The sequence below is a fragment of the Hyaena hyaena genome, unplaced genomic scaffold (assembly GCF_003009895.1).
Source record: "Hyaena hyaena isolate Hyena2069 unplaced genomic scaffold, ASM300989v1 scaffold_1557, whole genome shotgun sequence".
Classification (NCBI taxonomy): domain Eukaryota; kingdom Metazoa; phylum Chordata; class Mammalia; order Carnivora; family Hyaenidae; genus Hyaena; species Hyaena hyaena.
The window spans coordinates 41973-58663 of record NW_024082193.1 but is presented as its reverse complement, the minus strand read 5'-3'; the positions used below and the strand labels follow the sequence as shown (position 1 = coordinate 58663).

At 39.1% G+C, this 16691-nt stretch overlaps 1 protein-coding gene across 1 annotated transcript in view; it reads right to left on the bottom strand.

Annotated features, from left to right (window-relative positions):
* PSMB1 (proteasome 20S subunit beta 1) overlaps positions 1-15123 on the bottom strand; it is a 19129-nt gene extending 4006 nt beyond the window's left edge. Inside the window, exons 1-4 of the mRNA XM_039224218.1 lie at positions 14906-15123; positions 11172-11279; positions 6878-6959; positions 4405-4534 (exon numbers count right to left, since the gene is read on the bottom strand). Coding sequence (XP_039080149.1) covers positions 4405-4534; positions 6878-6959; positions 11172-11279; positions 14906-15018 — 433 coding nt within the window. The 5' untranslated portion in view covers positions 15019-15123. The remainder of the gene's footprint in view (positions 1-4404; positions 4535-6877; positions 6960-11171; positions 11280-14905) is intronic.
* Between the last annotated feature and the right edge of the window lie 1568 nt (positions 15124-16691).

The window sequence follows — 16691 nt, the reverse complement described above, 5'->3', positions numbered from 1 at the left end:
GATCCCAGGGTCGTGGGATCAAGCCCTTTGTCGGGCTCCATGCTGATCATGCGACCTGCTTGAGATTCATTCTCTCTCCGTGCGTGCACGCGCACGGTGTGCCTTTTCCCTGCTTGCGAGTGCACGCACTCTCTCAGATAAAAAAACAGAAAAACCAAAAAAATCCCTGTGTTTTGGGTGTGAGAAATCATGGATCATTTACGAGGTATGACTTTAAAGTGATATAACTAATCTTTAAAACACATCATGCCAGGACTGAAGCACCTCAGTAGCCAACCTGGGAGATGTGAGATAAGGTAAGTCTTCTTCCTACCCATGGACTTCTGCCACCCATAGCTGTGTGTACTTTTTCTGTTTGCACAATTACTTAAATTCTATGCTGAGAAGGCAGCATGTAAGGTGCTGAGGTCATCCAGGAGACCCCAGGTTAAGTGTTTTTGTTGAAAGCAAGCTTAGGACAAGATTGAGATCACGGTGACAGTTCACTAACTTCAACACACACAAAAAAGGACAGGAAGTACAAAGCCAAAAGAGAACAACAAACTCTCTCAGGCCAAGAGGCCACAAGTGAAATGAGGCCCAAAAGCTTCAACCAAACGCAGAACCAATTTCAGAAAAACCACACACAACAGATTTGAGAAAAACATGAGTGGGATAAGTTGAAGACCAAAGCTTCAAAGACTATCCCCCCACTTAGCAAAGGCAAAAGAGACTTTTGTTAACACCAGAGGAGAATGGCATGAATCTTGACTGTAGATAGAGTGCTTTTCTTCACCAAAATAATTCTAAAAAAAAAAAAAAAAAAAAAAGCACAATGGCTTCAATGTAAAACTTAAAACAAGTGCTAGAAAGAAATACAGGTAAACCTTGGATGGGGGAGTCCTTTCTAACAAAGGAGGACACTCAATGCCATAAAGAAAAGACCAACAGATTGGATGATATGAAATTCAGAAAATGCTGTATAGTTAGACACTCCCCAAAACGTAGGAGACAAAGAATATTCTTTGGAAGCATCCACCACCACAGATATTACAGAGTTGACACAGTTAGATGGCATGCTTATAAATACTTTTTTAAAAGGGCACCTAGGTGGCTCAGTCGGTTACACGGCCGACTTTGGCTGAGGTCATAATCTTACAGCTTGTGAGATGGAGCCCTGAGTGGGGCTCTGTGCCAACAGATCAGTCTACAGCCTGCTTTGGATTCTGTGTCTCCCTCTCTCTCTCTGCCCCTCTCCCATTTGCATGCTATCTTTCCCTCTCTGTCTCTCAAATATAAACATTAAAATTTTTTTTTCTGAAAAAATTTAAAAAATATGTATTTTTGAAAAGACTAACCTGCAAATAAGGAAATAAGCAAAGGTCAACACACAGGTCAGTATCCAAAGAAGAAAAAAGCAAAGGTCAATATACACAAATAAATGCCCAACTTCGGTACACAAAAAATATATATAAATCAAAATAATAAAATATTTATGAGGTAAGTCTTTAAAAGTAGTAAGGATGCCCCAAAACCCCAGCTACTCATGCCCCTGCTGCCAGGAAGGTGCACTGGTGGCCTTTTCTGAAGGGCAAACTAGTGATGGCACCAAAACGCCAAAAATATATATTCTCTGACCCAGCAACACAACTTTTGGGAATTTTTTCCAGGGAAGTATGCATGGTGGAAAAAATATACAAAAGTATGTACAGAGAGATGTTCACCATATTGCTAAGATTAAGGAAACTGGAAATCACCTGAACGACCTGCAGAGGACTGGCAAACTATGGTGTAGCTACATCCAATGTAAGACACTGAATCATTACGCATCTTTATTCACTAGCATAAAATGATCTCCGTGACAATACATCCAACGTAAAGATGAATACACTATATTCTACTTGTAAAGTGGACAAACATGTATGACTACTAAGATAGCCATAAGCATGTTTGGTGGAAGTTTAATAGTAATTACCTCTAAAGATGGGCTTTGGGGTAATAACTACTTTCATTTTTGTCTCTGCCAGTACTATCTGAAACTTCTGCAGCTACTATTGTTTTTGTTATAGAAAAACTAAAGCCATTATTAATTTTGGCTGGAAAAATCTTAAAGCATGACTACAACCAGAGTTAAAGGCACAGAGGTCCAAGCAGACAGCTACTGCCCTGGCTATCCTGAAGGGCAGCTGTTCGATCCAGTGTCCTGAAGGGTAACCATTCCCAATGCCCTAAGTTCAGTCGCTGACCCCAGTGTCCTAAAGGACAGCCATTGACCCAACTACCCAGAAGGTCTCAATAAAGAATCCTGCTCTCCAGGCCTCCATCGTCACAAAAGAGGAAAACTGGAAACGAGGTCTCCTGAGACATTAGCAGAGACTGTGGACATGGGGACACTAGGCCTCTGTGCAGGCTGGGTCCAGGGCAGGAATGAAAACAGAAGCAGTAAATGTAAAACTGACAGGCCATGCCAACACCGCCTTTTACTCAGATTTTGGCATACCATTCTTCAATATGAATGAATACCCAAAAATCAACAGAAATTTGAAGGAAGCCTCCAACATAGAAAATAGAAGTCAAAAGTAAACAAAATGAAAAAAATTAATCTGATAAAATGCGGAGAACACAAGAAAATGTCAAAGGAAGTACAAACAGAACATACCTAGAGAAAAAAAATAAGGAAGTCAGAAAATTAGAAAAGTTCTTAGAAATTATTGACAGCAGAAATAACAACTTAGTACAGGGTAACATTTAAATTTGAGGAAATCTTCAGAGAAGAAGAAAAAGACAAAGGGATGGACAATATGCCAGGAAAAAATTATAATGATATAGAAGATCATAATCCAGGTGATTATAGAGATAGAGGGGAAGTGAACCAGAGAAGACATAAATATGGAAAAGACCTTGTACCGGGGGTATCACTATAAAATTGCAGAACACCAGACTAAAAGCAAAGTCTCAAAAAAAAAAAAGAAAAGGTCTCCTGATTTCGTTTTCCAGAAATCTCTTGAGAGATATACAAGGTCTCCTGATTTCGTTTTCCAGAAATCTCTTGAGAGATATACACTACCAAAACAAGGAAATAAACCAAGAAAGAGGAAAGCATGGTAAGAGGTGAAGTATCTTGGGGAACAAATAAGGACTGCTTTACTACACAAAAAAAATTCCTCTCAAAAGTAAAAAATAAATTTAATGGATAATCAAACAGACAAGATTTTAAGAGACAGAAATGCCTGACAGTACCACCAAAACATCAAAGAAGAGGGCTTTGAACTCAAGAAACAGGTCCAACCCAACCTTAGCTCTGCCCTTCAGTAGATGTGAGCATTCCCAAATTAGTCTCTGACTCTCGGTAAAACTCAAAGGACATTGTCTGGCATGGTAAAATTCAATGATAGCTATTATTAATGTTGCTAAAACCTGAATTTATTTATCTGACATAATTTAAGTGAAAAATAGCTTGCCTAGTTCCGCATGCTGGACGCTCATCTGTGGCTAGAATTTAATTACCTTGTTAAGGGTAATAAATTTCTATTGGCCATTTCTCTGCTTTACATTTTCTCTTTTCAAGGAAGGCTGAAAGACTCAAAATAAATTATGTCACCCTAATTTGTCTACAATTAAACCATGGTAGGTAAAACGACCAGAATGCTCTCAGAGGCCTATGAGGGCAGATGTTAAGACAGAGGGAGAACAAAGCAAGAGCCCATGGAACAGAAAGCACAGGAGTAAGAAGAGGGGAGAGAAAGAGAGAAGCCCAACTCCTTACAATCCAGAAAGTTTTCTTCTCTATAGATTTATTTCAATGTTGTTCTCAGCCAAACATCTCTGTAAGTTCTTTCTTCAATGGACTACTGTAAAGGGTGGCACAGATCTGTCCGGAGAGACAGTATCTGGTTGTTGGGAGCAACCAACAGTCAATCCAAATGAGACCTGGTGAAAACCATCAGTGTCCCTATGGCATAATACAGCTTTAGATCAAAAACAGGATGGATACGTCAAGTAACGAGACTGATTTTCTTAGGCCCTCCTAGTCTGACAGGAAATCAGAGGTGTTTCAGAACGTTCTGAAAACACTGTTGGAAATGCATACATTTCTTTTAAGGCATCACTTTTTAAACACTTAAGTCAAATACACTTGTTATGAAAAATCATAATGTCAAGCTCCTCCAAGTCAGATTTCTTTCCACAGGATTAAAATGATAATTATCTACTACTGAACTTCTGCAAGATCTTCAGTAAACAGTGGTGTGTTTTTGGGTCATCTCTTTATTTCCCATTAAGCTTCAGTTTCTTATTGCTTTAATTAACAGAAAATAGAACTGTTGGGCTAGATGGTGCTTATGGTTCTTTTCAACTCTAGATGAAAACATACTTATCTAAAAAAATGCCACCCCACCTTCATTTTCCAGAAAGAAAGAATTCTACCTTCTTCATCCAGTCCCCCGATGATGTTGTAAACATAGTATGGAAAGAAGCGCCTTGAATAGAGGATTGTAGACAGCATTGCAGCAATCGCCCCTGTAGTCATGGTCTTGTTATTGGAATGCTTATACATCTGCAATTATTAATAAAAGTAACAGGCATGGGGAAGCAGAATATACTACAGATGTGAACAACGAATAGTAAATTAAAGGATGAATGCAAATCTTGGTGAAACGATGCCTATTTCTTTCACGATCACACAAACAATATTAAGATAAAATAATAATTTATTGTATCATGCCATTTTGGGGGCTATAAAAATTAAGGGAAAGAATGCTAAATTTTCCTCAGTAGTCTGATTTAAAGACTCTATTTCCCATGCCATCTATGTCTCAAGAACTGCTAATTTAAGAGCAACTGATCACATAATGGGTTTATACAGTGACCTGGGAGGAGGTTTTAAATCCAGCTCTCCTTGACTCTGCCTCAAGACCAAGGTCAGCAAACTGTATAGCCCATGGACAAAATCCAGCCCACCAACTACTTCTGCAAATAAAGCTTTATTAGAACACAGTTTCATTCTTTCATTACATATTATCCACACATGCTTGTGCATTACAACAACAGAGTTGAGTAGACACCACAGATACCAAATGGCCCTTAAAGCTGAAAATAATTATTATCTGGCCCTTTACAGGTAAAGTTTGATCGGACCCAGATATAAGTCCTTCTTTTCACAAGGTAGATATCTGTGAGAACAGAAGATATGAGATCAGGACCCTCACTCTGCATGATTCTAGTACAGGGAAGTGGTCTTGCTCCTTAAAGCATCTACAGTGGAGAACAGAAGTACCTAAAACAAATCTTTTAGTGATTTTGAATCCTAGATTTATTACACTCTTAGGGAATCCTAAATTATCCAATAGAGAAATTCTACAAAAATTACAAACATAGAATAAGTTCACCGATTTATCAGACACATAGTCAACATCTCCAAAGATTTATCTAAGAATACAGGCCAAAATAACAACAGCTAAATACTGAAGATTAGAAAAAAATCTTCATTTTATTTCGAAATCAAGCATCAACATTTTAATCACTGCATCATTTATGTAATAACATACGAAAGAGAAATTTCAAGGATTGTGTAATTAAGTTGAATTTCCTGTTCTTCGTTATACTTTATTAACACAATACTATTCTGTGTACTTTTGTACTGTAAGTTCCATTTGCAAAATATGCACCAGGAATCGAATAAATATGTCAATAAATGTAAGTCAATAAAGCTTTCAATGTAAAGATTTTAAGTAAGTATTAACAATTGATAAATACCAAATGAAATCATTTCTATATTTTACTGAACAATTTTGAAATTATTCAAAAACAGGTTATCTGTTAAATTTATTACATACTCCATACTCCAATACCTATGACTTCATTCATAAGCGGATACAATTTCAAGCATTATTCACTAATACGCAAAAACAGAACATGACCTCTACTAACTTCTTCATGTACCAAGTGGCCTTATCAACTACATAAAAATTATGACACATACCCTACAAAATTAAATCCTACTCCAGCCCTGTATTTTTGCCAGCTAAGAAGAGTATGTATTTACTGCTTATTATTACAGATAAATGCGTTAATGCACTTTAAATTACTTCTATTCTCCTTGAAATTATTTGAAGTTACATACTGTTTAATATACACAGACCATAATAAAAATCAAGATGTGCCTTTACTTTTGTTAAGAGTCGGTATTCCTCTGTTCCTCATGCCTCCCCATCTCGCACGTAAGACATGGAGGCAGTGACAGTGTCAGCCCCTTTAAAAGCTGCAGAACAGATTGGTCTGGCTCATTCTCTCACTTCCTCCTCATAGCACTCTTTCCAGCTCTTCCCTTCACCATCTATTTCATGCCAAAGCTTCTTCCTCGGCTGGCTGTCAACTAAAGCCCACTAAGGTGTCAGGTGATGACAGCTTAGGTTGTGCCTCTTGTCCAAACTTCTGCCTGATCCATCCCTATTCCTGCCCATGTTCCTGTCACCTGGGAGTACAAAGCTTTAACGAGGGAAAGCATGTCAGGTGATGCTGCTCCAAAACAAGCACCTGTCTAAAAGCTTGCCTCCTCCACAGAAATTTTTTTTTTTTTTTTAAGGAAGATTATCTTCAGAAGAAACCCTGCCCAGGCTACCTCCATAAGTAGAGAACCCTTCATGCTGTATATAAAGTGTGCGTATACATATACATACACACAATTTATTTATTATAAAAACATACTATGCATTTAACAAAGGGAATACCCTGCAGTTTCACACTATAATGTGGCTAGATTAACAGTGTCATTTCATTTCTAGAAGAGGTTATGGTTTTACCTGCTAACCTAGAGCTTCTCCAGCTATTCTGAGTGACACTCAATCTAATAAATCATTTGTAACTTTCTAAAGTGTAGACATATAACAAAAGTATCTACCTTTAGTCTTGCTTCAATAATCTTTGTCAGAGTAAGACAGTCTCCATGAAATCCGCTGCATCCAATGACTGTTTTGTCTGTTCTGTAAAGAGCACAATTCAGGAAACTGGGCTGGTTAGACAGTAAAGGAAAACATGTCTTTGGCAATTTTAAATTTAAAACTCCTACTCCCATTATTCACCAAATGGTAATGGGACTAGTTAGCCCTCTGTTGTGCAGGGAGGGGAGCGTCATCATTTCATTCCCTACACTAAATAAGTTACAGGTGGACCAAAGACTTCTAGAAAAATGAAGTATGAATGGCCTAAAGAAGACATGGGTGATACAATCTTGGGTTGACAGCCACCTACGTAAATATGTTACAACCCAATGTTCTCATAGAAAAATTTCAGAAATTCCACTAGGTACCAAATTAAAACTTTCATAGAGAAAAAGATAAAAAAAAAACAAAAATTGCAGTAGATTTGACCAAGTCTAATATTAACTTCATTAATCCAAAAGGGCTTCTATAGGGGCAACTGGGTGGCTCAGTCGGTTAGCGCCTTGATTTCAGCTCAGGTCATGATCTCACAGTTGATGGGATGGAACCTCACGTGGGGCTCTGCGCTGACCAAGCCGCTTTCCTGCTCACACCCACTTGCTTGCTCTCTCTCAAAATAAACAGTTAAAAAATGAAATAAAATGGATCCTACAAATATCAAAAGCATTAACACAGTGTATCATAGGAAATAATGTATAGCATGGTGACTATAATTAATAACATTGCATTGAAATTTTTTTTAACTTTAAAAAGTTTATTTATTTTGAGAGAGAGAGCGAGCGAGCGAGCAGGAGAGGAGCAGAGAGAGGAGAATCCCAAGGAGGCTTCCACTGTCAGTGCTCAAACTGACAAACCGTGAGATGATGACCTGAGCCGAAATCAAGAGTCAGACGCTTAACCGACTGAGCCACTCAGGCGCCCAACATTATATTGAATATTTTAAAGTTGCCGAGAACAGATCTTAAAAGTTCTCAACACAAGAAAAAATTCTGTAATAAATATGGTAACAGATGTTAACTGGACTTATGGTGGTGATCTCTTTGCAACATACACAAATATGTAATCATGTTATATACCTGAAACCACTGTTAATGTATCAATTTTACCTCAATTAAAAAAAAACTCAACATAGATAGATTGGTAAAGTTACAGGAGTCATATAAAAAGAGACACAAGTCACCATAAATGTATGAAAAAAGCCTTCATGTCATTCGCAAATTTAAATCTACATAGGAGAGGGGGCGCCTGGGTGGCTTAGTCAGTTAAGTGTCCGACTTTCGCTTAGGTCATGATCTCGTGGTTCGTGGGTTCGAGCCCCGCGTCAGGCTCTGTGCTGACTGCCAACTCAGAGCCTGGAGCCTGTTTCAGAGTCTGTGTCTCCCTCTCTCTCTGACCCTCCCCTGCTCACGCTTGTCTCTCTCTCTCTCCTAGAAATAAGTAAAAAAATATTGAAAAAAAAAATCTACATAGGAGAGGATTTCAACCTGTTAGACTGGTAAATAATGCCTAATGCTGGTGAGGGGTTGTGGAAAATGGGTACCCTTTTTTTTTTTATGTTTATTTTTGAGAGAGAGAAAACACAGGCAAGGGGCGAAGAGGGGGGCAGAGGATCCGAAGCAGTCTCTGTGCTGACAGCAGACAGCTCAATGTGGAGCCTGAACCCACAAACCATGAGATTATGACCTGAGCCAAAGTTGGATGCCCAACCAACTGAGCTACCCAGGTGCTGAAAATGGGTACTCTTAAGTAACTGGGCAAGAATATACATCAATTTAACTTTTTAGAAGGGCCATTTGGCAATATCCAGAAAATATTTAGGTGAACATCACATTTACTCAATAATTCCATTGCTGTATATTCATCCCATCAATATATTCACCTAAGTTTCCAAAGATATACTATAGGCTTACTTGTAAAGAATACATAATATATACTATAGACTTACTTATGAAATTTACATATTATGTTAATGGTTCCCCAAAACAAAACAAACAAAACACAACATAAATGTCCACCACTGGGAAAGTGATTAATTTTTGGTATATCCATACAAATTCAACAAGGTATCCAAAATTCCTAAATCTTAAAATCAATCTGTTAGGAAACTTATACCATTCTCATCAAGAAACAGGAGAAATCACATGATAAACTCTACCTTTCAGATATTTATGACTCATACAAACCATACTTGTCCAACTAGAGGGACCAATGACACCACTGGGGTATCACAACATTTCCTGATTTATCCCTACAACCAAACTTGCTGCACTCAGTTAAAGACTTCCCAGCTCCCATAAAGCTATACTGCCTTTACTACCAAGATTGGTTAATAATACCAATAGGGTAGGACAAAATCTTGGAGCTTCAAGATGCTTTCCCCAAATATTCTGATACATCAAAGGAAGGGGTGTTTGCATGCAAAGAATAAAGTTAAATGTAGAGTTTCAAACAGCTGGGAAAGAGGCAAATCTGGTTCTAAGTCAGCCCAAAGGGCATGGGATTAAGTGTACACAGGCAGTTTTAGCTCTGTGTATGATTTAGTGCTAAAGATAGATGATAGGGAGACAAAGGAAATCATTTAATGTTGTATCTCTATATATACCTAAAGTATTGCATAAAAAGAAAAAAACAGGTATTCCTTTCAGTAAGCATACACACTCAAAAAAGTTTCAAAGATGAGCAGAACCTTGCATGCGAATGGTATTTGTAAAGTTATGTTCTTAAATTTTATCTGTGACATCTACTACTTTCAAATTATAAATCATCTCAGAAGAAATAAGATAGCATGGATGCACTATGAATTAGAACGGGATATCAAAAGATAGAAGAATACAGGAAGAGAAGTAGGAAGAAGAAAACTGGTATCAATTGTTCTTTAGGTAGGGTGTGGGCTAGCCCTGGACCAGGAAAGAGGCCAGGGTTCTCTTTACCTACTCCTTATAGCCCAAGGCCCTGTCCAAGGTACTTGAACCCCATCAATCCATTCCTATTACAATTCAGGCCTAAAAGGCTCCTGTGGACTAATTTAGGAATTAACCACCATTTGTAATGGTTTCCAAAAATGTTAAATACAAACTATTGCTCATCAGTGCATATGACTTCACTTTAGAAAAAATATGCCCAGTCCTAAGACTGTGGCTCACAGATAGAACTCTTAGGATATGGCTCAATTAAACATTTCAGATTTTAAAAATAAGTGGGAGATTAAAAAACCATGTAATGGATTCACAGATATAAAAATACAAAGCTATGTGATAAAATATTTATAGTAAAATGCTAATAATAAGAGCCATGTGGGGGCATCTGGGTGACTCAGATGGTTAAGTGCTCAACTTCAGCTCAGGTCATAATCTCAAAGTTCGTGAGTTTGAGCCCTACATCAGTGCTGACAGCTCAGAGCCTAAAGCCTGCCTTGGATTTTGTGTTTCCCTCTCTCTCTGCCCCTCCCTTGATTGTACTGTCTGTCTCTCAATGATAAATGAACATTAAAAAATTTTTTTAGAAAGACTACATATCAGGCAGAGAAGGACAGATACCATATGTTTGCACATATAGGTGGATTAGGAGGAACTTAACGGAGGACCATGGGGGAGAAGAAGGGGAAAAATAGTTGGGGAGAGGGAGGGAGGCAAACCATGAGAGACTCTTGAATGCTTAGAACAGAGGGCTGATGGGGGTGGGGGAGAGGGGAAGGGGGGTGATGGGCATGGGGGAGGGCACTTGTGGGGATGAGCACTGGGTGTTATATGGAAACCAACTTGACAATAAACTACTTAAAAAAATAATAAAAATTTAATAAACTTTAATAAAAATAAAATAAAACATAAAAAAAAAAAGAGATAGAGGGGCGCCTGGGTGGCTCAATCAGTTAAGCCTCTGACTTCGGCTCAGGTCATGATCTCGCAGTTCATGGGTTCGAACCCTGCATTGGGCTCTGTGCTGACAGCTCAGAGCCTGGAGCCTGCTTCAGATTCTGTGTCTCCCTCTGTCTCTGCCCTTCGTCATCTCATGCTCTGTCTCAAAAATAAATAAAAACATTAAAGAAAATTTTTTTAAGAGAAAAAAATAAAAAGACTACATATCATATTATTAGGAAATACTAACTTAGAAAACTGTTCTCTAACAAAAATGCAAACTTAGTTCCAAATAGGCCACCTAACAACTCATGAAACAAATTGCTTAGAAGTAGAATCTCTTATAGCAGTAAATCATCACAAGGTGTTGGGAAGTGTGTCCTTAGAAATATTTACTTACAATCTGTAACACTTGGGGCTGTCCCTGGTGTGAATTGAAAATCCTTCACTCAATCGAGTGTCAGAAGCAACAATTGAAAAATCTTCTCCAGCAATTGCCAATACGGTCCTGGGGATGAGGGGAAGAGACACAAAAATTAGTGAGTACTTGTGGATGGTAATACCGCCTATCTCTAGAGGAGAGTTCTTTACAGCACATACTGGGACAATACCCACTAGATTTAAGCAAGAGCAGGACTCAGATGAAGATGAAAGATCAGAGGGAAAGGACCCCTGGCTATAAGTCGTCTAAGTAAAAAAATTTAAGTACTCCCTAAAAAACACAAGCCTAAGTCAAAGCATAGGTCGCTTAGCAGAAGGTAACAGAAAAACCACTGAATTATCATAACATCATCAAAAAATTAAATACCCACTGTGCAAGGTACTGATATCACAAAACAGTGCCATAACCCTGCCCGTGCGGATCAGGTATAGATAGTGGTAGGTACTACAATAAAAGCTCTCTGAGCTCAAAGGGCGTAATGCTTTTCACTTTTTTTTTATCTTTATTTAGTATCTACCACTCAGCAGACACCCAAATATCTGTTGGAAATGAATGAACAAAGAACAAGCTTTCCCTTTTTTGGCTGTGTGATTTATGGTTAACAGTTTACTGAAGAGACTAGAGCATGAACTCCCAAAGTGGTCTGTCCAGTTCTAATTCTGAATCTCTCACTTACTAGACAGGAGACTTTGGGTAAGCTGTTCAACTTCTCCAGGCATCAATGTCCTCCTATATAGATCAGAGATCATAACAGTAACTACCTTATTAGGATTCTGCAAGGATTAATTGAGTTAATAATTATAAAGCCCTTTTCCTAGTACCTGAAACATAACTGGTCCTCCAGTGTTAGTTATGATCGATATGGCATAGATATATTAGGCAGTAAATTGTGACCACTGAGAACCTGGGCTCTGGAGTTACTGGAGACCTGTCCTTGCCACTTCCTAGCTCTGTGACCTTAAACAAATTATCCAAGTTCAAGTTGTTGGTAATATCAGTTCCTGTATTACAGGATGACTTCAAGAGTTAAATGACACAGATCACATAAAGCACCTAGCACAGTGCCTCACAGAACATAAGCACTCAGAAAATTTTATCCATTATTTTTTACTGAGGTGGGATCCACGCTAAAGCTCTGAAGTACAAAAGGATGGCATTCCACATAACATGGACAAAGAATAAAGGGAAACAGGTAATAATACAAATAATACATTCAAATAATTTACTAAGGTATTGCTTTCTGTGTAAACTAGTGGAGGTCATAAGGCTTATGTGACAGACATGGGTGACTTTAGAAAATCCCAAATGCGAAACTGAAGATTCTGGCATTAGAACAGTTCCATTTGCAAAGTGAAGTTTTAAGAAGCCACTGTGACAGGGGTGCCTTGGTGGCTCAGTGGGTTAAGCGTCCAGCCTCAGCTCAGATCATGATCTCGCAATCTGTGGGTTCGAGCCCCACATGGGGCTCTGTGCTGACAGCTCAGAGCCTGGAGCTGCTTCAGATTCTGCGTCTCCCTCTCTCTCGGCCCCTCCACTGCTCACGCTCTATCTCTCAAAAATAAAGAAACATTTAAAAAAATTTTAATAAAAAAAGTAAAGGTGACAATAACACAATGTGTGAAAGGAGATGAAAGCAGTATTCCAATAAGACTAATGCAGTAGAGGGGCACCTGGTGGCTCAGTTGATTGTCAGACTTTTGATTTTGGCTCAGGTCATGATCTCAAGGGTTTGTGAGTTTGGGCCCCGAGTCAGGCTCTGTGTTGACATCACAGAGCCTGCCTGTGATTTTCTCTCCCTCTGCCCCACGCCCCCCCTCTCGCAAAACAAATAAATAAACAAAGAAAAGATATGGTGCTTGTTTAAAAAAAAAAAAAAAAAGACTAATGCAGTAGAAAGGTAGCAGCGGTGCTGGAAGAAATGGGGATATTGAGAAAACACACAAATTGTACAAGGTTTTTGTAACTACCATTATGAGCCAATTGTGACATCCAAGATTTTAAACTTGATTGAGCAGCACAATGGCATAAAGAAGGAAAGGTAATTGAGAGGAGTAATTAGCTAGTTTTTTGTTTTAGTATCTTGAGTTACGGTGACAGCAGAAAATTCAGGGGTGACAGCAGAAAATTCAGGTAGAAATGTTTAATTTAAGAAGCCAGAAAGGAGGGACTCATGAGAGGTAAAACTGGAGAAACAGATTTGGGAATTATCCTTCTGTGAATGAGGAGAGTGCTAATAATGAGATTTAACTGCATTTAAAGAGACAGAGTAGAAAAAGACAAGGAACTTAGCCCTGTTTTGTCAAAGCAAAGGCTGCCCAAGAGCCAGCAGCAATAAGCACTACAGAAAAAGACTGAAGAAAGGTAACTTATTAATCACTAGGTCATAAGTTACTAATGTTTAAAGCAGTAATGGCTGAAAATGGATTACAAGAGGTTAAGGAGTAATGAGTACCGAACACCCTGAAAAGTCTCATTTTTATAATTGTCTCATGAAGTGGGTCTAACAACCCAACTTGTGATATAATTCCTTCATTATCATAGAAAGTGTTTAGAAGTGCAATGGTACAAGCATACAGAAAATCAGTGGCAGTCGAGCTATGGATTCAAGTCCTGGCTCAACTTCACACCAGCTTTATGACCAGAGTAACCTAACTCCCAAGAGCCCTGGCTCATTTGTAAAAATGGAGCTAATACCACCTAACAGTTTTCCTGAGAATTATAAAACACAACTGCTTGCAGTGTACAAAATGCTTTTCTACTGATTCTTCTTATAAACTATGGTGAGCAAGTAAGATAAAGAAATCTGGGTTCAAGAAGTTGAACCACCCCACTGTTCAAACACCACACTGTCCTTAAGTGGCAGAAACAAGGCTAAAATCAGACTCTTTCCAACATTCTTCAAAAGTCTGCATTAAAATTTCAAATCCAAAAGGAATGATTAATTAATCTGGTTATGTCCAAGAACCGTCTGTTTGTTCAAACTGGGTGTGTGTACAAAGTTTAGTTGATAACCTACAACCACTGCTTCAGTTTACACCTCTTCATTGTAAGAAGTCCTAAATGCGTCTTTCCACATTGCTATCACTTTTAGTGTACGTTGAAGGAAAAGTATTAAAGATAAAGCTAATTTTAAAAATACAACTTGAAGGTAACATGCAAGAATAGAATTATTAAAGGGTCCCTCTACTGACTTTTTTCCCCTTGAACTTAAGCTAACCAGTAATGGCAAGCACTAATCTACAAAACCTAGTCAACCAACGCTGTCTTCCATTTAAAGTAACAGAAAACGATTGAGTTATTTGATCAGATGTATCAACTGCAGACACAATCGTGCATCCAACGACACTGACCAACCAATCCTAACTTTTTAATACCAGATGCTAAACCTGTCGCCTCGCCTTTGACATGCGAAACCTATTCAGGCCGCAAGGAAAGGTCAGGCCATTTTCAAAGCTCTTTCTTGGCAGAGCCCAGGTTTCAGTTTCTATCTTCTGTCTCACTGCAACAAAGAGCAGGCTATGCGCAAGTGACCGGCCTGTAAAGTGAAGCACTTAAGGCCAAAGCTGCCCTCACCAACCCATGGAGAGGGAGGCCTGACTTTGGCCGGGGAACGCGGGCTTGGCCGCGACTCTCAAGACTTCAGGAGGGACGAAGGTGGTGGGGGATAGAGAGATCGGCTCTCTGGTCTTTACCCTCCGTTGAATGCGTAGGGCGAAAAGCGCAGCTGCAAAGGGCCTGCCGCTCTGTGGGGCTCCATCTCCAGGTCTCTGTTAGGTCCCCAGCACCCCGCCGCGGTCGACAACATCTCGCTGCTCCGGGTGCCGCTGCTGTCTCACGGCGAGATGGCGCCCAGCCGGAAGTCCCGCCGCTTCCGGCTTCTCGCGGCGCTCGCTCTGGCCGCTCTATTTTGCGCCGCTCGTTGGTTGCTCCTGTTGGTAGCCGGGCGCCCCCTATCACAAGGAGGCGGGACAGATTTTTAAAATTTTCCTAAGAAAGGTTTCTTTTCCAAGAAGGCATTCTTTTTTTAATTTTTTTAACGTTTTATTATTTTTGAGAGAGAGACAGCGTGAGCAGCGGAGGGTCAGAGAGAAACGGAGATACAGAATCTGAAGACAAGCTCTCAGGCTCTGAGCTGTCAGCACAAAGCCGGACGTGGGGCTCGAACCCACAGTGAAATCATGATCTGAGCCAAAGTCGGACGCTTAACCGACTGAGCCACCCAAGCGCTCCCTAAGAAGACATTTGAATTCACGCCTGATGGACAAACATTTTGAAGTCTTACATACAAAAAAAATGTTGGCAAAACTGTGGAGTAGCGGAAACTCTCAAATGCTGTATGGGAATGTAAATCGGCGCAGCCATATGCTGCACCGCCTAGCGGAGTTGAAGATGCACACAGCTTATGACCCAGCAACTCCCGACCGAGCTTTGTATCCTTCTCGCCAGAAGACTAGTACAAGAATGTTCATGTGGCATTGTTCTTCATGGTTCCAAGCTGGAAATGAGCCAAATGTCCATAAACAGCAGAATGCATAAACCAGTTGGGGGATATGTCACAGCAAAGAAACAAAAACAAACCAACTAGCCGATTTCACCGAGAGGAAAGATACAGCAACATGGATGCGTCTTAGAGGTTGAGCAAAAGAATAGATGTTATGTAACTTATGAGTACACAGTGAGTAGGAAGAGCCTGTTTGGCGGGCCTATCGGATGGAGTTTCCAGCGCTGGCAGTACTAAGCTTATTGATGTATAACCATCTATGAATATCCACATGTGTTTATGCACTTCCTCATATGAATATTATATTTTACAGTTTTAAAATATTATTTTTAAAAATATGGAAACAATTGGCTCTTATAGGATGGACCACCTGATATATGCGTGCAATTTGGGAACCAGAAAAGATTTTTGAAAAGTACTTGTTTAATTAAAAATTTCCCCATGTTTTATTGTAAACAAAGGATAAAACAGAATTTTCTTTGATGGTTATGGACAGAAAAGTATTATACTTATTTAGATTCTGTCCTGGATCCAAAACTCATATAATACATTTCCTATCCTAATGGCAACGACAATCTTACTGATTATATAAAATACAGCCCACCCTTGAACAATACAGGTTTGAACTGCATGGGTCCGCTTATACCCAGATTGTTTTTGATACAGTACAGTACTGTAAATGTATTTTCTCTAATGGTTTTCTTAAAAATTTTCTTTTCTCCGTCTTAATTATAAGAATATAGCATATAATACAAGAATACAGCATAAAAATATGTGATAATTGGCTGTTTTATGTTATCAGCAAAGCTTCCAGTCAACAGTAGCCTGAACGGAGTTAAAAGTTATGTGTGGATTTTCATCTACGTGGAGGTTGGCCCTTCTAACCCCTGCGTTGTTCAAGGAAGCTGTACAAAAGAAGCAATTTATAGTACAATATATGATTATGCCTAAATGAACCATAGGTGAGATGAAGCACA